This window comes from Rousettus aegyptiacus, unplaced genomic scaffold (genome assembly GCF_014176215.1).
Source record: "Rousettus aegyptiacus isolate mRouAeg1 unplaced genomic scaffold, mRouAeg1.p scaffold_m13_p_7, whole genome shotgun sequence".
Lineage (NCBI taxonomy): Eukaryota > Metazoa > Chordata > Mammalia > Chiroptera > Pteropodidae > Rousettus > Rousettus aegyptiacus.
In genome coordinates this window covers 70,550,267-70,572,580 of record NW_023416310.1, presented here as the reverse complement: position 1 = coordinate 70,572,580, position 22,314 = coordinate 70,550,267, and the positions used below count along the sequence as shown (strand labels likewise).

General features: G+C 65.9%; 1 protein-coding gene across 1 annotated transcript in view; it reads left to right on the top strand.

Moving 5' to 3' along the window:
* IQCE (IQ motif containing E) overlaps positions 1 to 21,094 on the top strand; it is a 30,716-nt gene extending 9,622 nt beyond the window's left edge. Inside the window, 18 exon segments of the mRNA XM_036224639.1 lie at positions 2,206 to 2,319; positions 2,420 to 2,470; positions 5,032 to 5,102; positions 6,073 to 6,145; positions 6,404 to 6,453; positions 7,810 to 7,970; positions 8,442 to 8,497; positions 9,155 to 9,354; positions 10,885 to 10,989; positions 12,491 to 12,581; positions 14,743 to 14,895; positions 15,220 to 15,243; positions 17,234 to 17,326; positions 17,556 to 17,677; positions 18,437 to 18,510; positions 19,371 to 19,460; positions 19,463 to 19,505; positions 21,040 to 21,094. Of these exon segments, the coding sequence (XP_036080532.1) occupies positions 2,206 to 2,319; positions 2,420 to 2,470; positions 5,032 to 5,102; positions 6,073 to 6,145; positions 6,404 to 6,453; positions 7,810 to 7,970; positions 8,442 to 8,497; positions 9,155 to 9,354; positions 10,885 to 10,989; positions 12,491 to 12,581; positions 14,743 to 14,895; positions 15,220 to 15,243; positions 17,234 to 17,326; positions 17,556 to 17,677; positions 18,437 to 18,510; positions 19,371 to 19,460; positions 19,463 to 19,505; positions 21,040 to 21,094 (1,626 nt within the window).
* Positions 21,095 to 22,314: the final 1,220 nt, after the last annotated feature.

The following is a 22,314-nucleotide window of genomic DNA, read 5'->3' as shown; positions in this document are numbered from 1 at the left end:
CTTGCAGTTCCGTCCGCGTCACACGTTTCGCGGCTCTGTCGCTTGGGGGCACACACCTGGGATTGCCGCCTCGCTGGCGGCTCGACCTGTGCCCGTCGTGTGGTGGCCCTGCGTCTTCTGGGGACTTCTGCTCTCTGGCGTCTGCGCCCCCGATGCTAACACGCCGCTCCTGCTTCCTTCCTGCCGGCACCCCTCCTTCCATCCTTACTTTGACCTCCCTGTCTCGTGTTTGCAGGGGGTTTCCTGCAGACGACATGTAGTTCCGTCACTGTATGTTTTTTAATCTACTTTGCCAACCTCTGTCTTGTGATAGTCGTTTAGGTCACTTGCGTTTAATATCATTATCGATGTGTTAGGATTTAAGTCTCCATTTTATTTTGTGTGTGCGTGACCTCATCACCACTGGACAGTGGGCAGTCGTGAGCCTCCAGTAGGTTTCCTCTGGCCACCCCACCTGCTCCCAGGACAGGCAGGCACCTGCCCCAACCCGGCGGGGTGGAGGGCTGGGTCCCCCTCGGCCCTGGCTGGCGTCCCCTGCGGTGTTTGTGGTCCTCACCGCTGAGTTTCCCGCGTTGTCTGGCTGCTCCTTCCCTGCCGGAGACAGGAGGCTGTTCTCGCTTGTGCCTCGTTGGCTTGTCCAGGCTGTTGGCTTCTCTAGCACCCAGCCTAGGATGTCCAGGGCCAAAAGGAGACTGGAGGCGTCTCTGCACGTCACACTCACGTCCCGAGGCCCCGGCTCGTCTCCCTTCTCCTCCTCACCTGTGCGAGTCTTCTCGGGTGTCAGCGCAGTGTCCCAGGGTTTGGGTGGACACGCCGCCTCTTCCCCAGTGACTGCCGTGACTGACTCATTCGTCAGACGCTCACTGAGTGCCGGGGCCTCTGCTGCCCCGCGGCGGCACTGGTGGCTGCGCCCGCTGTGGCCGTGCGGCCGGCATGCCAGGCCTCCCTCGGGAGACGGCGTGCTCAGAACCCCCTCTCCCGTGTGGCCGCTTTGTCCAGACTCTGTCCCTCTTCTGGACACCGCGTGGCCCTTAGCAGGAGGACGTTTCTAAGATAACTGGTGGCTCAGGTGCAGGCCGATGCTGGGCGTGGTGACCGTGGCCCTGGCTGACCTGCGCGGGCGTCCCACGGCCGAGGCGGTGAGCACCGTGCCAGCCCCACGCCCTCCAGGCCGCAGGGCGTCACAGACTCGGGAGCAGGTTTATCGAGCGAGGACGTTGAAAATGTAAACGCCCGCCCATCGCCATGTCACAGGAGGGCTCAGTCCAGAGTAGCAGGCAGACGTTTCGAGGCACAGGACAGCTGCAGACAGTGAGTAGGCTCAGTGCTGCGCAGCGTGACGACAGGTCTCCGCTCACCGCAGGCTGGTGAGAGGTCGATTCACAGGCGAACACTTGGGAGCCATTGCCCCGACCGGCCGGCCTCGGCCTCGGCTGAGGGTTGTAAATGGACGTTAGGGTCTGACAAGTTTGGGTTATGGGTGCTGTGACCACCGAGGCTTCTCGTGTGGCCGCGGAGGTCACGTGACCTGGTGCCCAGCAGCAGCATTGTCCCCAGTGTCCGTCTGCAGCACTCCTCGCGGGGCACGGCGTCCCCCGCTGTGTGGGGGGTCCTGCACCCAGCGGGCCCTCGCTCGGGCCCCCACCGAGTGCAGCCCTGCCGCCCAGGCCCCGCCCACCACCACGCCCTGTGCCCTGGTGAACCAGACGGCCTGGAGCGTCCCCCAGCCCGGTGTCCCTGGCGGTGCATGTGCGTGTGGCTTGGAGCCCCCCACAATGCGTGTGCGTGTGGCTTGGAGCATCCCCCATGCGTGTGGCTTGGAGCCCCCCCCATGCGTGTGCGTGTGGCCTGGAGCGTTCCCGGCGGTGCGTGTGCGTGTGGCTTGGAGCGTCCCCCATGCGTGTGCGTGTGGCTTGGAGCGTCCCCCCGGCCCGGTGTCCCCGGCGGTGCGTGTGCGTGTGGTTTGGAGCCCCCCCATGCGTGTGCGTGTGGCTTGGAGCCCCCCACAATGCGTGTGCGTGTGGCTCGGAGCCCCCCACAATGCGTGTGCGTGTGGCTTGGAGTGTCCCCCCAGCCCGGTGTCCCGGCGGTGCGTGTGCCTGTGGTTTGGAGCCCCCCCCATGCGTGTGCGTGTGGCTTGGAGCGTTCCCGGCGGTGCGTGTGCGTGCAGCGTGCGCCGGGTGCATCTGGCCCTTCTTCCTCCAGTCGTTGCGCATGCAGAAGAGTGAGGTGGATCTGATGAAGACAAAGCTTCGGCGCCTGGAGGAGGAGAAGAGCAGGAAGGACCGGCAGATAGAGCAGCTTTTGGATCCGTCCCGCGTAAGTCCGGCCCGGCCCGGCCCAGCGGCCCACCGCACAGCCCGGCGGGGGCGGCGGGGGCCACACCGCCCGCTGTCACGTCTCACTCCGCTTCCCACAGGGCCCGGGTTCTGTCCGGACTCCGGCGGAGGACAGGCCTGAGACTGGCTGGGTGAGTACCGCCTCCAGCAGCACAGACACTGGGCAGTGAATTCTACTCAGAGCAGCCCCGGTGAGACGGGCCCTCCCCCGAGGAGCAGCAGACGCAGACCAAGGGCCCAGGGCTGTCTGAACCCCGTCCCCTCGGAGTGGTGCGGGTGACAGGAGGCGCTGCAGGGCCGTGAGGGGGTGCGGGGCCCAGCAGGCTTTCCACGGGCCGAAAGTCTGCTGTAGGAAAGTGGGCACAGTGGGGGACCGCCCATCCTACCCAGAGAAACACACACGCTTAACCAGCCATACTGATTTGAAACAGAAGCAAAGCAGGAATGGGAGAAGACCTTAAGACACACAAAACACCGAATGTTTCTGTGTTGCTTAATAACATGTAGCAGATTGAATGCAACAAAATGATGGCAAATGGAGCCACGATGTGATTAATGCTGTGGCAATAAACTGGCAGGTGGAGGAAAACGTATCACGGCAAACCTCATACGAGTCCAGGAGGCACGTTCTTGTTTCATGTGAAGTGCTAAAAACCAGAAGGGATGCAATTATGAGATTATCGAACACAAAGAATGAAACAACAGTAACGTCGTGATGAATAGGTTTGATAACATTAAACCTGTAATGTAGACCCATTAGACCGTGGTGGAAGTGATTGCTGTAACGGGGCGTTATCGATCAGCACAGAAGCTTCTGTCCAGGGCACGCAGGTGCTCCTGACCTGTGCAGAAGAAAGGCTGTCTGCTCCGGTGACTGAAGAGCTCTGTGTGAGGACAGCAGCAAGCAGACTCGTCAGGGCTCGAGAAGGAGTCGGCGTGCTTGCACAGAAGATGGTTTTATGTAGTAGTGACCCAGCGCACAGTTTGCACATGTACACAACCTCACGTGGCCTGTGCTGACCGGAACTTCCATCCCCATCTTTAAAATCGGGAAACTGAGGTTAAGGGAGTTGCCCAAGCTGGGTTAGCGGTGAGTGGCCGTGAGCCCCGAAGGCCAGGCTGGTGTCCGCTCGGTCCCCACTGCCGAGCAGCAGTCAGTGTTGGAGTGAATGCCTTGTCCTCAGCTACTGGGAAGGGACACTCTCGCCTTCAAGGAGCAAAACAGCCAGGTCGTCAAGCCAGTGGGGAGCTGAGGCAGCACGGGCACGCAGAACCGGACGTGACGTGTTAGGCGCTGTGTGTGACCTGCGGCCACAGCAGTCCATGAAGTCACCCCTTGTCTAACACTGCTCCTTAGGACCAGGTCACAGAAAATCCAGGAGAAAAAGCCTTGGGCACAAGGTTATTTATAGCTGCCCCATCCGAGAGGGAAGTTGAGGAGAAGCCATTCAGATTAGAATGCCACTACATCAAAACATCTTCAGAAAAAAATAAAGACTATGAAACAGTAGAGCCGTGTGCGTGATTTGGGCGAGGGCGTAGAGTCCTGGAAACAGCGGGGACTCGTGGAGAGGAAGGGCTCCTTGCACTTTGGTTGTCCTGCTACTCGCTTTTTATTAAAGTTGAAAGAAAGTGGGAATTCTAGACCGCAGGGTACGTGCAGTACTGCCCGGCCACCCTTCGCAGAGGCTGTGTCCTGTGGTGGCACGCGTCCACTTGTCATCGATGCTCAGGAGGCGTTCACGCGTGCGCACAGTGGGGCTGGCCAAGGACTGTGCGCAGCAGCAGAAGTGGGTTCGGCTCTCAGGCTTGTCGCTGGGAGGGGGGAGCAGGGACGGCTCAGCGAGACCGTCACCGCGCTGCGGGCGCCGCGTGTGCCGGGCCCCTGGACGCGCACGACGGGATGCCGCACCTGCAGGCGTGCACAGCTGAGCACGCGCACGCTGCGGTCGGGGACGCGCCTTGGGTTGGTGACGGTATCTGGTTGAGAGCAGCGTGTCAAAGGGCACTGTTTCGTCCATCACATGTTTTTTAAACAAAATGTATTCGTGTATCACTAAGGTAATTTAAATTTACCTTAAAATCCAGTTAGAAAGTAGTTGGCCACTCAAAAGAAGGGGAGGCGGCTGCTCAGGGACGTGCCGCTGTCGTCTCCCCGAGCGATGGACTGGCAGGGAAGGAGGGCAGCGCTAAGCGGGCACACAGAGAGCCGCGGGGAGCCGCGGGGCCCTGGGCACCCCTCGGGCCGCTGTCCCGCCGCGCCCTGCCTCCTGCGCCCTGCTCGCCCCCAGGGAGTGTGGGCTGAGTTCTCATTGGGGGGGTCAGGGCTGGTGACTTTGCACCTGGTGACTGGGGTCTTCCTAGAAGACAGCTGGGGAGGCGCCTGGCGGTCCCCTAAGTGTGGCCTGCGGCCCAGGGAAGGGCTCCGTGCCTGGTGGGCGTCTCCTAGGGAACCCACCCGCCTGTGCCCGCTCACTCGCCTGCCCGCACTGAGCGAGCGGGACGGCGGCCCCTTCTTCGCTGTGCTGTGGTCTGGAAGAGAAGCCGGTGATGAAGCGGAGGACAGTGAAGTCCTGTGACGGGGGCCGTGCGGGCGGGGGCCACCGGGACGGGCTGAGTCTGCGGCGGTGGCGGGGTGGAGGGAGCCGCGGACGCGGGATGCCGGCCTGACGCGGCGCTGTTTCCTTGGCAGGTCGTCAGCGGCCTGAAGCAGAGGATCCTGAAGCTGGAGCAGCAGTGCAGGGAGAAGGACAGCACTATCCAGTACGCGGAGGTTGGCAGGCCGGCCGCGGCCCCGCCCCGCCCCCCGGGCCGTGGGAGCTCCCCCCGCCCCGCCCCCGCCCCCGGTCGGTGGCCTGTGCGCCCTGCCCGCTGACCGCAGCCCCAGTGCCCACCGCCATGCCCTGCCCCACGGCCCTGCCCCCGCCCTCCTCTTCCACGGGAAGCAGAGTGAACGTCAGCGCCTCTTCCAGGGGCGCGAAGGCGCAGCCTTCCCCTTTCGCCTCCTCCTGCGCCTGTCGCTTTTCAGAAATGCCTTCTGTCCTTGGTCTTCTGTGGACCAGTCTTCACCTCCCGCGTGCCACAGGGACCCCCGATGCTTAGACGCCTCCCCCAGCTGCCCCTCGCTGGGCCCCGTCCTGGTTCTGCCCTCGGGGCGGCTGCTCCTCTTCCTTCCCCTGTCGGGGTGCAGAGGCAGAGTCCTCCCCACCGTCCTCCCGGCGTGTTCGCGCTGCTCTAGGGAACTCGGGTCCCACCTGCCCCCTGCATCTCCTCTGCACGCAGCGATTCCCCCTTCTTCGTTTCCTGCTAACATGGCCACCTTAAGAAACGTTGCTTGCCGATTTTTTCCATAGTTCAGAATCCTGGTCTGTGTGGCTTTCCTTTCCTCTCTGTTAGAGCCTTTGTCTAAAGGCGGAGAACGAGGAGAGTCCCCCTGACGGGGCGAGTGGCTGTCCTTCACAGGGACGGCCCTCCCGCTGCCCCGGAGGCCTGTCCGCACTGTCGCTCCAGTTCCAGAGACGGCCTCTCAGTAAAGGGCATCACTGGGGAGCTGGTCACTCACCTTGGGAAGCGGCTGCTCAGTCTGGAAGGGAGTCCGTGCGAGGCCACCAGCCAGCCGAGGGCCAGCCCAGCCTTCCCCTCCCAGCCCGGCTATGATGTGCCGGGGACACGTCCCCGTCTCCGCCCCGGGAATGCTGGCACTGCCGCGTTAACTCTGAACTTGGGTTTTTAGCAAACTGCAGACCGACATAAAGACCACGAACTTGGAGGAGATGAGGATTGCCATGGAGACCTACTATGAGGAGGTGGGTGCCCTTCTGCCCAGAGCGGGCGCAGCTGCTGGCCTGGGTGGTCTCCGGCGGCCCCGCGGGGACCCCGCCCTCCTGCCTTGGCTCGAGTGTGCACCATGCGCCTAGCACGCACCTCCGGCCCCGGGATGCAGGTCCGGCGTGTGCGGCAGCCTCTTCAGAGGACGGCGGGCCGTGCCGGCGCGCGGCCTGATGCGCGGCCTCGTGCGCGTCCCAATGCGCACGTCCTGATGCGTTCTAACTTGCTGTTTGCAGATCCATCGCCTGCAGACGCTCCTGGCGAGTTCCGAAACCACGGGAAGGAAGTACGATGATCTGTTGGGGGCCGGGGCTCCTGCGTGGGCCTCGTGTTCCACACCAAGTAGCGTGGGGGGCCGCACACCCGCCCGACCGCGGGGCAGGGCCAGGCCACGGCCGCCCTTCCGCCAGTGGGCAGATGGCCGCGTTTCCACGGGGGTGGCCGCCGGGCGCTGTGACACCCGCCCCGTGCTGACCGCCGGCCGTCACTGTCCACACCTCCCAGCAGCACTGGTTCCCCAAGCGGGTCTTCCCGGTGGGGAGAGTTCAGCACCGAGTGCAAGTTCGTGTTGCCACATGAGTTTATCGGGAGGGACGGCAGGGTGGCCCCACTCTAGGCATCCGCTACCCCCTCCCCAGCCCTCACCATGCCGACAGCGGCGGGGGCCAGGGAGCCCGGCCCGGATCAGGTTTGTGTGCCGCGGCCTTTGTGGTCGGTCCCGAACATTTGCGGGGCATTTACATGGCCGGCCTGGCCTTCGCTTTTTTACTAACCCCTGGAGTCGAAGACGGGTTGGCAGACTTTTCTATGAAGGGCCGGGAGGCACTTCTGGCCGGTCCTCGCCGTCTGTAGCAGTGAGTCCCGTAGTTGGCATGTACGCTGAGCTGTGGCGTGCGAGCGCGCCCCCTGAGGCATCGGGGGTGGCTCTGGTCACCCCCCCCCCCCGGGGCGCGGGGGGCGGCAGTGCGCGGCCCGGTGCCAGGTGTGTTTCTGCTCGAGACACCCGACGTGCTCTGCCGACGCGTTCGCCCTGCACTCGGTGCCCTGTGCTGGCTCGGCCCGGGCGGGTCTCCTGCCGCTCTCCACTGGGCACATGGGCTGCACTCAGCTCTGCGCCGAGGGGTCGATTTAAACAGTGAACGCCCCAACGGAGCACAAAATCGTGAAGAGCACGTGCCGAGTGGACCGCGGCAGTGACGCTCAGCGACAGAGCAAGGGCCGCGGGCAGAGCGGGGCTGCATGCAGCCTGAGCTGGGCACATGCCCGCCGGCGGCTCCGGCTTCTCGCCTCCCTGCCCACGTCCACGAGTCGGCCCGTCCGCAGACAGTCTGTGTGGTTTAGACTCGGGTAAGAGGCAAGGCCAAAACCATCACATAGGTGCTTGAGTAACGAGAAAAAGGAAACCGCGAGCTCCTCAGTGACGCGATCGAAAGCGTCGCACGGCGTCGAGTTCGCCACGCTGCTGCACAGGTTGCCTCGTTGGAAGGAGGGCATTCTGCGGGGGGGAGTCAGGTGCTTCCGTGTGGTCACACTTAGGGTCCCCTGTGGGCTGCACACACTCATGTGCACGACCACCCCCCTCCCGTGTGACATTAAACCAGTTCGGAAAGCTAGACCTCAGCGCTCGGTTTCTGGCCCCCAGGCCGTCGGAGAAGAAAGCTGGCCTCAGGAGGCAGAAGAAGGCGAGCAGCGTGCTGCTGAGCCTGTCCCGGAGCGTCCAGGAGCTCACCGAGGAGAACCGCAGCCTGAAGGAGGACCTGGACCGCGTGCTGAGCCACTCGCCCACCGTCTCCAGGACCCAGGGTGTCTTTCCAGGGCCCGCGGGAGGGGGCAGCGGGGAGAGCCACGTCCCTGGTTCTTTGACGGAGATGCAGGCCTTCCTGCCTCCCCGCGCCTAGGCCGCCTGCATGGGCCGGGTGCAGAGAGCGCTGAGTGCGCTTCGAGAGTTAACGAGTGCCTGCTGTGTGCCAGGCGCCGGAGACGGCGGCGATCGAGCGTGCGGGCCCCGCGTGGCGTCGTGTCGGGGAGTGGGGGGCAGCAGGTCGGATGAGTGCTAGGGAACAGAGTAAAGGAGGAGCGGGAAAGAGGCGGCAGGTGGGCACCTGCAGATGGGGCCCCTCCGAGGCCGTGACAGCTGGGCACAGGCCTGAGAGCTGAGGGTCAGCCACGCGGCCCCCGGAGGAGGCCTCTCTGCTCGCTCAGGAAGGGCAGTCTGGCGGAAGGGGCCCGTCGGGGTGGCGGCACGGAGTGACCCTTAAACTCCTCCTTCCCCAGGTTACATGGAGTGGAGTAAGCCCCGGCTGCTGAGACGGATCGCGGAGCTGGAGAAGGTGAGAGACCGGCCTCGCAGTGTTGCCCGCCTGGCTCAGGGCTGCCTGCCCCGGAGGGGGGCTGGGCGTCTGCGTGGGGTGGGGAAGGCCCAGCGGCTTTGCTCATGGGCACAGTGCCATTGGCAGACCAAAGAGTGGGCAGACTGAGGGCCATGCCGGGCCGGCCCCGTTACGGCACGGGGGTGCAGACACCACAGAGCCCTCCGAGCCCAGCCTCCTGTGTGCACGTCGGCTTTTCAGTGCCCGCCATGTCCCAGACTGGCGTCCTCACCAGTGTGTGATACTTGGGTTCACAGAAAGCTCTGGTCAGCTGCACTCTGCCCACCAGAAAATCTGATTAACATTTCCTCGTGTCCCCCGTGTGAATCTGCAAACTTGTAGCCAATCCAATTTTATCGATGGAGGTCATGGTGTTACATTATTTGGCTGAGAAAAGTCAACCTAGAGGGAAACATTTAAAAGAATAATAATTTCACGCACTTGTAGGCCAAAAGCTGAATAGGTTTTTATAAACCGTGGGCGGCTGGGAAACTGAGCTTGCTGGGAAGGAATGGCCCTGGAGGGCATTGGGGGTCTCGGGGCCGAGCCCTTCCGGTTTGCACGAGGCCGGCGGCTGCGGGGTCTGGAAGTTGCGCTAACCCACCCATGTCACCCCAGGAGATCGGTCCCATGGAGAGCCCCAAGCCCCAGTCTTCGGATGAGGCCCAGTCAGACCTCCTGGCTCACGCCGCGTCCAGCTCCGCGGGGCAGGGGCAGCCCCCGGCCGGGCACCTGGAGGAGAGCGAGCGAGTCTGGGCTGCGGTGAGGAGCCTGAAGGGCGAGCGGCGGGCCCTGCGGGCGCAGCTGCAGGACAGAGAGTACGTGCGGGCGGGCGGGCGGCAGCTTCCCGCCCCCGGGGGCCGGCCTCCTGCTCACCTGCGCTTTTGCGAGGCGGCCGCCGTCCACCGTCTTTGTGGACTTGGTGTGCTCACTCACAGCAGCGACTGCACGAGCGCTTTCACGTGATTCCGAAGCTCACGTTTCGGTTGTGACGTAAAGGCAGCTTTAGCGGTAAAAAGAAAACATTAATTGGCCAAATCAGGTTTCTGAAGGGGGCGGCCGTTCAGATCTCTGTATTCGGAATTCTAGAGGTGTTTCTGAACTTTTTTAGAGAAAAGTGATTTTGGTAATTCTTGTAAAATAGGTATGCCATCAATGAGATCTCGTACAGAGTGGTTTAAAGACTCAGCGGCATGTGTCACCCCCGTCAAATGAGACACAAATGCTGTGAGCCGCCCGGTGTGGCCCTAAGTTTTGAAGGGCAAAGCCCTAGATTTTGCTTATTCTCTGTGCTCCAGCATCTTGACCTGTAGTCGCCTAAAATGCACCCTCCTCCCCCCACCGTTTCCTTGGGGCTTCTCTAGTCACCGTTCTGTCATGAGTAAGCTACAGCATGGTCTTTTGAGGTGGGGTTTATCTCTCAGATTTTGCTACCCAGAGCGTAGCCTGGGAAGCCACCAAAGCACAGACTGGGAGCTGGGTAGAGATGCAGCCCCTCAGCTGCCCCAAGTCTCTGGAACCTGTCTGTCTCATGCGACCTTGCCATGACTCACATGCACATCTAGGCCCGAGAAGGGCACCCTGGCCATCTGGTGGCCTGGGCCCCCTGCTCCCTTCAGTCACAGCAGAAGGCCAAGCCTTTCCCAATCTCCTGTTCTCACACACACTGAGAGGTTCTCTGCAAGAATCAGTCTAGTCATTTTGAAAGGCAGGTCACGTCTGTGGTGATCTCTCAAGCTGTCACATGGTACGACGGTGGCTTCGTTTATTGACCCCGACTGTGCCCTCCTCTGCAGACCCTCTGTGGCGTGCAGTCTGGTTCGTAGACTCACAGGACCTTGAGAAGTCACTGCGCCAGAAAGCAGTGGGACTGAGCTTCAGATAGAGGCTTGTTTTAAAGCGACATTCTTAGCCACAAGTCACCGGGGGGCCCCAGGAAAGCCGTCTGGGAGCAGTGCAGTTGGGGTGCCCCCTTTGTCCTCAAGCCCTCAGCTCAGGCTGCACCCGCGTAGTCCATGTGGCCCTTCAGAGCACGCGTCTGGGGCACGGACTGGGTGCCTACTGTCTGACAGCGTAGTGACCCTCCCTGGGAGACAGGCCCTGAGGCGGGGTTCCCCCGAGTCGGGGCTCACGCCCCGCTGTGTCCCCCTCACAGCAGGCGTCCAGCGACTCAGGACCCCGGCCGGTTCTGGCTCTCTTTCCTCTGGCCCCGGCCGTGTGTCCACGGTCATCGGTTAGGGGGTCGGGCTGCGTCTTTTCTCTGAGCGCTCCCAGCTCTGTGACACTTGGTGTAACTGCGGTCCTCTATTCTAACAACCGCCGAAATGTCTCTGGTTCTGTGTGTTCAGCCTAGAAGTGAAGCAGCTACTCCAGGCAAAGGTCGACTTGCAGAGGGAGCTGGAAAGTGTGAAGGAAGGTGAGAAGGAGAGAAGAGAAAGAGAGGAGGCTTTGAGGTGAGTGAGCCGGGAGTCAGAGTTTTCAGGGGGAGCACGCAGCCCCGGCTCTGCCCACGGCCACGCGCCGGCCACGCGCTGGCCACCCGCCTGCTGTCGGCGTGGCTGCGGCCTCGGGCACGCTCGTCCCGAAACTCCCGGTGGTGTTTTCCTTCCGGTGAGGATCCGAGCTCTGGGGAAGGGCTCGCCCCGTACGGGACGGTGTCGGGGGGCTCGCCCCGTACAGGATGGTGTCGGAGGTTCGCCCCGTACAGGACGGTGTCGGGGGGCTCACCCCGTACAGGATGGTGTCGGGGGGCTCACCCTGTACAGGATGGTGTCAGGGGGCTCACACTGTACCATGACAGTGTCGGGGGGTTCGCCCCGTGCAGGACGGTGTCGGGGGGCTCGCCCCGTGCAGGACGGTGTCGGGGGGTTTGCCCCGTGCAGGACGGTGTCGGGGGGCTCGCCCCGTACAGGACGGTGTCGGGGGGCTCGCCCCGTACAGGACGGTGTCGGGGGGCTCGCCCCGTACAGGACGGTGTCGGGGGGCTCGCCCCGTGCAGGACGGTGTCGGGGGTTCGCCCCGTGCAGGACGGTGTCGGGGGGTTCGTCCCGTACAGGACGGTGTCGGGGGGCTCGCCCCGTGCAGGACGCTGTCGGGGGGCGCAGGCGTCGTGGCAGTGCCATGGGCGCACCCCCCGGTCCGGACGTCGGCCCCCGCTTCCGGGGTCATTGTCTCCCACACGCCTTCGTAGCGTTGTTGTCCCCACGGCCAGAAAGTGGGAACAGCCTAAGTGTCCATGAGCCGATGAACAGATAAGAGCCCGAGGTGTGTGCACGCGAGGGGGGGGGGAGGGGGGCGCTGGCGCAGGCCGCGACGGGCGCAGGGGGGGCCGCCGGGCGGGCGGGGCGATCTGAATGTCCTCGAGCTCGCCGGCGGTGGCGGCTGCAGGCCACTGTGAGCTCCCTGACCAGCCTCAGCGGTGCCGCGAGGTAGCGAGTTCCGTGCCACCTGGACGTCGCATCAATGAAAGCACCCGAGAGAGCAGATCGGAAGCCCGAGCAGAAACATTTAGGACTCAGAGTCATTAGACACCGGTGACTGAAACGAATCAGGGCCTTTGTGTTCGGGGGAGCTGTGGCCAGACAGCGAGGGTCAGACAGCGAGGGCCGGTGTCCAGGGAGCAGAGGGTTCGCTTTGCCTTTAGCATCGGGGCAGGGACGAACATCGGACCTCCTTCCGTTCACGTTTATAAAAATCACACATGGTCTGCCATTCACTGCGCGGTCCGCGGTTCTCAGTGCCTCCCGCCCCGCGCCCGGAGCGCCGCTGGGTCCCCACCTGCCCCGTGCCAGCCCCTGGCCGCCCCTCCTGACGGGGAGGCAGACGCGCGTCCCGCGGTGCAGTGCGGTGGCGGCCGGGGCTCCCACGGTGCCCTGGGAGAGGTGGCCGTGCCAGCTGCAGGCCCCCGTGCCTCTGTCAGACCAGCAAGGTATCATGTCTCCTTTCCCGCTTCAGAGAGGAAATTGAAATGCTTACCAAGAAGTTTCAAGAACTAGAAGAAACCAAGGGAGAGGAGGAAGGTGGCGCCGTGGAAGCGACCCCTGAGGTAAGGCTCGGCATGCTGGGGCGTGGCCGGGACGCGGGGACCCTGGCGGCCCCCACACCAGCGGCTTTCCCGACGTGCGCGCGGACGGTTCCGTCTCCTTCCGTCATCGGCGGATTTCTGTAAACTGCGTGTGCTGAACCCAGAGTCCTGGGCTGATGGTCCATGTGACGCCGTGAAGGGCGGGTTCCCTCTGCGGGGCCTGTGGGCGAGCGAGAGGTGCCAGACCGGCCTCCCGGTCCCTGCCCCCTCTCCCCATGTGTGTGGACAAGGAGGAGGTCTGTGGTTGTGCGGTCCCCCGACACCTCCGTGGACCCCGGGGTGCTGGTCCCTGCTGGCCCGGGGCCGCCTGCGCCTGGGCTCTGGTGGCGGGAGCGCACCTCCCCTCTGACCTTGCCCTGCAGCAGAGGACTCTGCAGAGGGCAGGTGTGCCCCGTTGCCTGCCGACCCTCAAATCCTGTGGCAGCGCCAGCCCCGAGGACCTGCGCCACGGGCGTGGGGTGGGCAGAGCCAGCGTGGGCGGCCGTGTCCGAGGCACGCGCTGCTGGCTGGCTGGCCGGCATTCCCAGCGGCCTCCTCGTGACCTCTTTGCTGTGCCCCTTTGTGCGCCCCACGGTCTCAGCGCCCCCAGGCGCCCCCAGCATGGCGAGTATGTACCCGGCACACCAGGCCCCTCCCCTCTCTGCGCTCCAGCGACTGGCTGGCTTCACAGGCTCCTCCCAGCACTTGCTTTGGCATCTTTACAGCCTAGAGACTTTGTCCCTATAAATGACAGGAACAAGGGGCGGCCCCTGGTTCCCACGGACCATCCAGGGAGCCCGGCCAGCTCCCGCCGCAGGGCGCGCCCGGCAGCCTTGCCGCAGACAAGGCCCAGGTGTGGGCCAGCTGCCGGGCAGGGCATCCTGTCGGAGGTCACCGGGCCCTGGTGGAGGGCAGAGCGACGTCCGCCCACTGACGTGGACGCCCCGTGACCTGCTGTCTGCTGCGCCCGAGCCCCTCTCCCCCAGAGGCCAGTGCCGAGCGACCCCGTTTCACCGGGAAAACACCGGAGGGGCCTGGGGGCCACCCGCACGCCGGGCCCACGCACTCCCACGCTGTCTTCCCATGGCGACTCGGTGTTTCATGGGCACCGTGAGCTCCGGGTCTGGCCTGCTGGAGGCCTGTCCACTTCAGGACGGGTGGGACGAGGGCAGCGGGGCGAGCGGTCACCCTGGCCGCGGCAGTGGCTGCGAGGGTCGCGCGCGTCGGGTTTCCAGGCCCCGGCTGCCTGCCCCGAGTTGTCCGGGCCCTTTACCCTCCGAGCCACCGCACCTTCTACTCGCTCACAATGGCACAGGCCGATGGCGACGCTGACGGACCACGCGGCCTCCACGGAGCGATGCCCGGAGGCGCGCTAGGACGGCGGTGGGGAGACCTGGCTCTTTCCAGGGCGGCGGAGGCCGCGTCGGGGGCCTTGGCGGGGTGACCGCGAGTGCCCCGAGGAGGCTGGTGACCGCGGCCGCCGTGCCGGGGGCGCTGTGCCCCGTCAGCGGGCAGGGTCTCGGACCTGCGATGGCTTCACGGCTCCACAGAGCTTTCTGCAGCGTGTGTCGCCAGGGAGCCTGCTTTTCTGACGTGAGAAAAATAGTCCAGTATTTTTACTTTTGTGGAGAGGTGTCCTGGTAGATTACCTACCAGGGCCTGTAAGTGGCAGAAGTCAGTGTTATTTTGATGGTAACAATAGCAATTCTTGCTTCTTTCTACCTCAGAAACCATGTTAGCATCGCTGCCTTTAATCGTGGAAGTCCCATTTTCGTAATATAGCATTTAGACTAAAAAGACCAAAGCAGGACCCCTGGAAAGCAGACGTTCTTGCACGGACCAGTGTTTCTGAGCTGAGCGCTGAGTCGCTGGCCGGGCCGCGGCCGGCCCTCTCCAGGCGCGCTGCACGCAGCCCTCAGGGAGGGAGGCCGGGGACACGCCGAGCTGTCTGCCAGCCGGGCGTTTTCTCCAGAGAGTTCCGCCACGTGGCGTGCTGGCCGGTGGAGGTGCAGATTTTTCCTCTAAATGAACAAGTCGAGTCTGACAAGCACAGCCTGTGTCACACCACATGACACCCCGCCACCCTCCCCAGGGCCGTCTTCCTGCCCGGCTGAGCGCCCTCTGCCCCTTGGATGTCCCGCAGGCCCAGGAGGAGCCCCGACCGTCCGGAACAGCCTGCGGTCCCCCTCAGCAGGGCCGTGAGCCGGACGCCAGCGCCCCCCGCCCCTGCCTGGAGGGGCGGAGACAGGCCGCCGCCAGCGTGCTGCAGGCCCGCTGGAAGGTGTACAGGGAGCAGGTGAGGGCGCCTGCGGCTCCCCGCTGCCGGCCTGCACCCCGGGGCACGTGCTGGGGGCTCCCCGCGGCTGTCACCAGTCCATCTGACCCGCAGTGCCCGAGTCCCTTTGACGTGCAGCCGGCGCGCGGGAAGACGTAGGAGAGACAGCGTGGGCCCGGCCGGGGCAGGAGGCTCCGCGCCCGAGCTCCATGGGGCTCCACGCCCGCCGGGGGGAGAGGAGTGGCTTGCTGGTGCCGGCCGCAGCCGCGTCGGGGCCCGGCGCGGGCAGGCTCACGGGATGGACAGGCACTCCTGGCTGAGTCATCACTTCTCTCTTTGTTTCAGAAAAAAAAGGCCGCCGTGGATGAGGTGAGCAGAGCTGTTCCCCGCGTTGAAGCCCGCGTTCCGCTGTGGAGCGAGGCGCCCTTCGGTGCCCGTCCGCACGAAATCGGCCGGGCCCAGCGTCGCCGACCCCTCCGCGCGTGGCGTCGACGTCCAGCGAGCGCTCGCTCCGTTCGTCCGTCCGTCCGCCCGCTCATCCCGCACACAGTTGCCGGTCATCGGCTTGCACCAGGCGAGCCAGCACAGGGGCAGCAAGGCGGGCGGGCGGATCCCTGGTGACCGGGCTGGTGGACGTGCCACGGGCTGCGGGGCCTGCTGGCGAGGCCTGGAAACTCCCTCTAGGGGTGACATCGGAGCCGGGCCTCCAGAGCAAGCAGGACCCCGTGGGGCTGGGCAGGGAGGGCACGGCACCCCAGGCCAGAGGTGCGTGCACGCGAAGCCCAGCGGCCCGTTCGGGAAAGCAGAGCAGGTCTGCGCAACGGGGCGCGGGGTGCCCGTGGCAGAGGAAGTCCGCGGCCCGCGGGGCGCGCTGCAAGCACAGGGAGCCGACGGCCGGGCGGCAGTGCAGGTCTGCGCTGCCCGGCCTCCCGCGGCCGCCGCCTCAAGGCCCCCTCGCTCCTGCTTTGCCCCCTGCGGCCCGTTGCCCACTCAGCCACCGGGGTGGTGCTGGTAAATGGCGGACAGCACCCCTCCACAGGACCCTCTCACGCAGAGCAGAGCCCCCCGAGGGCCCTGCACACCGTGCTCCATCTGGAGGCGGCTCCGGCCTCCGTGGCAGCCTCAGGCCCCTCCCGGCCCAGGCCCTTCGCCCTCCCCGCCCCGCAGGAAGTCCAGAGGGCTCTGGCCCCAGGCCTTCGCAGGTCTTGCTCCCTGGTGTCTTCAGGCCTCCACTGAGTCACTGCCTCCCCGAAGACCCTTCTCTGAGCGCCCGCCCGCCCTGCTCTGTGTCGCTCAGGGCGCGACGCCTCCCACACCGCTGCGCTTGTCAGCCGCGGCCCCTCCCGCTGGCACGCAGGTGCGGCAGAGGCAGGGCCGCCCTGCCCTTGCCGCCCACCCCTGCCTGGCCCCCGATGAGCGGTTTCGGATGAGTGAGTGACCGAGTGAATTCGGGACTCCTCAGGGCACTGACCGTGCGGCGTGGCTCTGAGCAGACGGCCAGCAGCGCTGTCGCCGCCTTCAGCCATTCCCTCCGGGGCCCTCCCTGAGCCGCAGCCCCCTCCCTCTGGGGTGAGGTGCCGTGCGCCCTCCGGGGGCAGCTGCCGTGATGCTCGGCTGGCACGCGGGTGTGGCGCGTGGTGCGTGGCTTGCTCCCCTGTCCTGCTGCCCCAGGCCCAGTGCGGCCACCGCCCCCGCTGAGGCAGGGGCTCTGGGGGCATCCGGGTGCGCGGGCCTCCTAGTCAGCCCGGGCAGTCACCACTTCAGCCGTCCCCTGCCCTTGATGGCGGCCGTGCCCTTAGCTTCCTGGCCGTGCTCGTCCGGGGCACCCCCAGCGCCCTGCCTTGGAGGACAAAGAGGCTTCTTTGTGGGGACTTGATTATGGGGCGTCGCAACCGTGCGTCTGTCAGGACTCAGCGTGCTGCATCGGCCTCCCAGAACCCCTTGTGCGGCGGCGACGCCCAGGCCGGGCCAGGCAGACGCACGTGCCGCCCAGACCCCGGCACTGCCCTCAGGCCCACGCGTGGCTCTCCGGAGACTCACGGGGCACCTGGAAGAGACACACACGAACCGGAGGCCGCGGCCCCCGCGCGGAAGCTGCACTGAGTGTGCTCCGGGGGCCGGAGTCGGCCGCGCAGGCTGCGAAGGCGACGCTTTAGCGCGGCTCGTTCCCATCCCCAGGCTCAGTGCCTGGGGGTCGGGCGTCCCTGGCGGGCTGCAGGAGGCTCTGCTGAGAGGTCCTTCCAGGGCTTCTGTGACCACGAGTCGCGGGGCTCGTCACTGCCTCTGCCGTTAGAGCCTTTCCCTCGAGAACCTCCCGTAAGCCGTGCCCGCCGCCCCCCTCTGTCCTCTGTCCCGACAGGCGGCTGCTGTGCTCCAGGCAGCTTTCAGGGGACACCTGGCACGGGCGGACCTGGTGGCAAGACAAGCGTGGGCTGCAGAGCCTCCCAGCCAGGTAACCCTGCGGGGGCCCGCCAGCCCCGAGTGCTCACAGTCGCCCCTTCTCAGACCTCGGCAGCCCAGGAGGGGGCCCCTCCGCGGGGGGGCAGGACGTCTAGAGGCTGAGGATTCAGAGCCCACAGGCAGGCATCTGCCGCCTGGCGGCCCGCAGTCCCGGGTGACAGTCGCCGCTGCAGGACGGGCGGCACTCTGAGACAGCTCCCGGCCCTGTGTCGTTGCCTCAGGACTCACCCCCACCCTGCATCCCGAGCCCCCTCGTCCAGGCCGAGGACGACCCAGGGCGAGAGGAGGTCATCACCATCATCCAGTCCGTCCTCCGGGCACACCTGGCACGGATCAGGCACAGGTGAGCCAGCCGGCAGGGGAGTGCCGACCCAGAGCACAAGCTGCCCCTGTGACAGCGCCGTGCAGGTGCAGAGGCCCCGGGGCCCCTGGGAGAGCTGATGCGAGGCTTAGTGTGGCCGCGTGACCGTCACCCGTGGGCTGCTGCCGGAGTGCGGCCCCTTGGTGAAGAGAGACGTGCCACAGCCCCAGGTTCGGGGAGCGGTGTGGCCGGAAGCCCTGCAGCCGCCACGCCGTCCCCACTGCACCCGCCAGCTCAGCCAGGGCTCCGCGCCGCAGGCACTCAGAACCGCGAGTGGGGTTCACAGCGCCTGGGAGGACATCTCTAGCACAGGGGTGGCCTCTGGGCCTGCGCTGGGCGGGGCCTGCGTCTGCTGCGCGGGGAGCTCGGGCTAGCTGGGCCCCTCGGACACCCGCCTCGCTGCAGACGTGTGCCGTCAGCCTCTGGCCAACGGTGTGGCCACCCGTCGCGGTGAGTCCGCAGTCTCTCTCTGGAGGGGAGCCGCACACGCCGGGACCTCAGTCCGGGTCCCTCGTGACTCTTGGGGGCCGCCCCTGGGGCAGTCCACCAGCACTAGAACGTGCAGCCGCACGCGGCTGGGAACAGGCCGCCTAGGCACGGCTGGGGACGCTGGCCGAGGGCACGCAGGGGCCCCGGGCTCGTCTGCTGTGCGGCTGGCTGCGAGGCCACTGCAGGGAAGCGGGGAGCCAGCCATCGGCCTCAGGGGTCTGCAGTCGCGGTCACTGGGTCTCTCGTTTCTAGAGCCGCCAGCGAAAGAGCCAGCACTCCAGCCTCTGCGAAGAGGAGACCTCCGCAGAGCGGGCTGGCCTTCCCCGGTGAGCTCCTCCGCTGCGCGCTTCGGAGCGAGGGCCAGCCGGCCCTCTGAGGGTCAAGCCGCGCGGGCCGCCACCATCCCGGCAGCATGGGACGTGCGAGCACGTGCGGGAGGCGGGTCCCCCCTGCGGCCACCTGCAGACGCCGTCGTATCTTTAGCCAGCAGGCGCCTCGCCCCAGCTTCACTGTCACGGCTTCGGCCTCGCCCCTTGGGGTGCAGGGGAAGCAGATGAGCCCCAGGGGACTCCCGGCGCACAGGCGGCCGGAGACGGCGTGCCCCGTCGTCACTGCGGGCCGGGCCATGGGAGCTGCCGGCTCGTGCGTCTTGGTTTTATTCTCAGGCCCCGTGGGGGCCGTTCTTTCCCTTGGGCCAGTGTGTTCCTGGTTGGCTGGTTTTTTAACCAAAACCACTCGTATTTCTTTTTCTGCTTTGTCACGATCTGAAAACAGTCAGGCTTCCGACGTGGGGCCCAGGCCTCGCCCACTCACCACGAGCGGCGGACCGGGGGAGGCCGCTTGGAAGTTGCTTCCAGGCCCTCAGAGGCACGATCCTGCCACTGGCCCTCAGACCCTCGTGGACGGCCGCCTGCTCGGATGGCCTCCGTGAGGAGGAGTGAAGGGGCAGGGCGTGGTCCTCTGAGGCCGCCGTCAGGCCAAGGCGTGTGGCCTCGCGGTCTCACTGTGAGCGTGCCGTGCGGGGTGCTGCTCCCACGGAGGGCTCCCCTGTACCGAGGTCTCAGGGCGCAGGGCAGCAACCGGAGGGGCCATGGCGGGCAGGGAGCGGAGCTGCAGACCGAGGAGAGTCTGCAAGGGAAGCAGGTCGTTCGGGTCGTGAGGTGTAATTGGCGCGTGACGTTTTCAGCTGTACGACACAGCAGCTCGACGCTGGTGCGCACGGCCCCGTGGTCGCCTGGCGGTTTTTCTGAAGCAGGGAGATGGGTGCGCGTGGGGGGTGCGCCGCGCCTGACGCTGCCTGGGCACCTGTGTGTCGTTTCAGGCGAGGAGGACAGCACAGCGAGCCGCGGGGACACCGTGGACGGGCCCTCCCCTGAGGACGAAGCGCCGCAGCGGCGGGGGCCGGAGGCGCAGGCAGCCCCGCGGCCCTGCCCTGGTGAGCGGGGGCGGGGGGGGGCCCTGGCAGCCGCGGTGACAGACCAAGCTGCAATAAGGAGGGCCGCTGGCCAGCGCCCTCGGCCTGGCGGCCCCTTTCCCAGCAGGAGCCAGCCGGGGCGGCAGGAGCCCCGGGGGAGCGCGCACAAGCCAGGGTTCACACCTGCACGTCACCACGCAGGAAATGGCATTGGTCCGGTCCAGCCGCTTCTTCCAGCTTCGGGGGAGCCCGCGAGCTCTGAACTGGACACCTCCCCACGACCTGTGTGTGTCGGGCGCACTGGGCAGAGCAGCAGCTCTGGGACTAACTGGAGGGCAGGCGCCCTGCGGGGACCCCCGGGCGCCCGCCGGCTCCACACTCTCCTCCAAGACCCTGTTTCAGGCCGGTCTCACCAGGCCCGGCCGGGCGACCTTTAGGTCCTTGGATCAGGCCGGGTCATGTCCTGATGCACCCCCTCCCCCTCCGGCCACGCGTGTGCGGTTTCTGTGCGCCCTGCGCCCTGCACCCTCAGGCGTCCTCAGGCATTGCTGCGAGCACCTTCCACATTCGGCTTATGTCCATCCCGGGAACTGGTCCCGGGAGGGTGCCGGTCACCCCTCGTCTGATCTGATTGTGGGCGTGCTTTTAAAGAAAGAAAGAAAAAAGCAGAAGATAACGTTGAAAACTGATTATTTTAACTTCATAAGGTTCCACTTTAATATTTTCTTGAAACTTACAGAAAAAAAGCAGATGCAGTTATAGCATGTGCAGCTCTGACTGAGGTTTAATTTCCTTCTCATTTTTATCTCAAATCGGCGGCCGGCTGCTTTTCACTGTCGCCTTCGTGAAGCAGTGGGGGTTGCAGGGGTGATGGGGACCTGCCCCTCCCCACGTCCAGCCCCACGGAGGCCATGCAGGGTCACCCTCTGTCTGGGCTCAGCTGCCTCGTTCCAGTGCAGGTGCAAGGTTCCGGCAGCCGGGTGACAGGCGCTCACGCCCGGCCCTGGCGGGGTCCTGCCTCCCCGACCGGGGTGGGCGCATTCTCGCAAAGAGGCCGGTGGCCGCTGGGACAGACCCTCAGCCGCCGCCAGGCCCCAGCGCCCTGGGACGCTGCTGTGAGGGCGACTCGGACCCCTGCCGCAGACACGGGTCCTCTCGTGCCCACAGAGCCTCGCCTGTGCAGGCGTGTGCTTTTGAGAAGTGGCCCAACAGTCTGGAGCCGAGCTGGGAGGCGGGGAGGAGGGTGGGGCCGGGGGTGCTGAGGGAGGCCCCGTGGCGGGTGCGGAGCCGGGTCCCAGGGCCTGCCCCCCGCCGCTTCGGGTGTGCCCTGGGCTCGCCTGCCAGGGGAGAGGCGGCGTGCCCAGCGTCCGGAGCAGGTGGTCATGAAGCGGGGCGGCCCGGGCAGCCGGTGTGACCCGCCTCCCTCTCTGGTTCCTTCCAGTCGAGTCTCCTCCCTCGGAGCCGCCTCTACGTGCGGAAGATGTCAACTCCGATGACTCCGACGAAATCGTCATCGCTCCGTCTCTTCCCGAGAAGAAACGCACCCCCCACCCCGGGTCCCGGTCGGTGCACCTCACGTGGTGACGCTGTGCGGGGGGCCGGGTTAGGAGGACCGAGCGCCCCCAGCCGGAGCGCCCCTTACCTCGCTCGAAGAGAATGTCCCGCTTCCCGCCGCGGCTGCTTCGCCGGGTGTTCTGTTCCGTCGCCGGGTGGAGCGGGGGGCTCCGCGTGCCCTCGCTGGCCGCTGGCTGCGGGCCGGGCTGCAGCCCGCCCACCGCCTCCTCTCCAGCTGCGGGGCTCAAGGTGGTTTCGTTGCTAGACGGACACATCGCCCGTAAGTGGGGGGCAGCCAGGGAGCCCTGCAAAGACATGCCTCTTACAGCAACCGGCCGGCCCCCAGGGCCTGGAGAGCAGCGAGCCGGGCGGCCGGGCCGGCCTGCCCTGCGCCTGGTCTGGGGGCTGCCGGAGCCGCTTGCTTTCTTCCCTTGACCCCTCCCCCCCGCCACCAAGACTCACTGGGAAGTTGGCTGAGTTCATCGCCAACCCGTGCCTCGTTTCACCCACTGGGTCTGTACCCAGGTGACCCAACCCATCCTGCTCTGGGTGCCGGGCTCAGAGCTAAAGGTCCATAGGAGCCAGTCAACCCAGGAAAGCAGCCAGGCCACGTGGGGGCTGTCCCTCCCACCCTCATCCCCATGGGCATCACTGCTCACTGTCAGGAGCCAGGTGATGGGGACGCCCCACCTGCTCAGGAAGGGGGCGGGGTGGGCTATCCATGGTGTCCAGGCCTGGCCTGTGCACCGTGACCTGTAGGGGCCTGGCCGAAGGGCAGCGCTGAGAGGGCCAGATGAGCCCGTGGACTTGAGTTTTCTGGGGACAAGCCCCTGAGCTTATGGATGTGTACCTGTGCCTGCCCCCTGGGCCCTCCTGGGTCCGGCCCTGCTGTTTCTGTTAGAAGCAGACGGTCCTGAAGCTACCTCCGTAAATGACGAGCCCCCAGCCGTGACTCCAGCCAACGTCCGGTGTGCAGTGCCCTAGGCAGGGACAGCTGCCCTGTGGCCCTGGCCCTCAGACTCTGCCCTCGTTCCCGGGAGGCCCCCTGGTGCCAGGTGTGTGCGCAGGGCCCGGGGCTTGAGGCTGGGGTCCTAGGGCCGAGGAGCAGGGCGGGAGAGGGCCTGGGCCCCGGAGGGCCCGCCTCCCACTGCGCCTGCCAGAC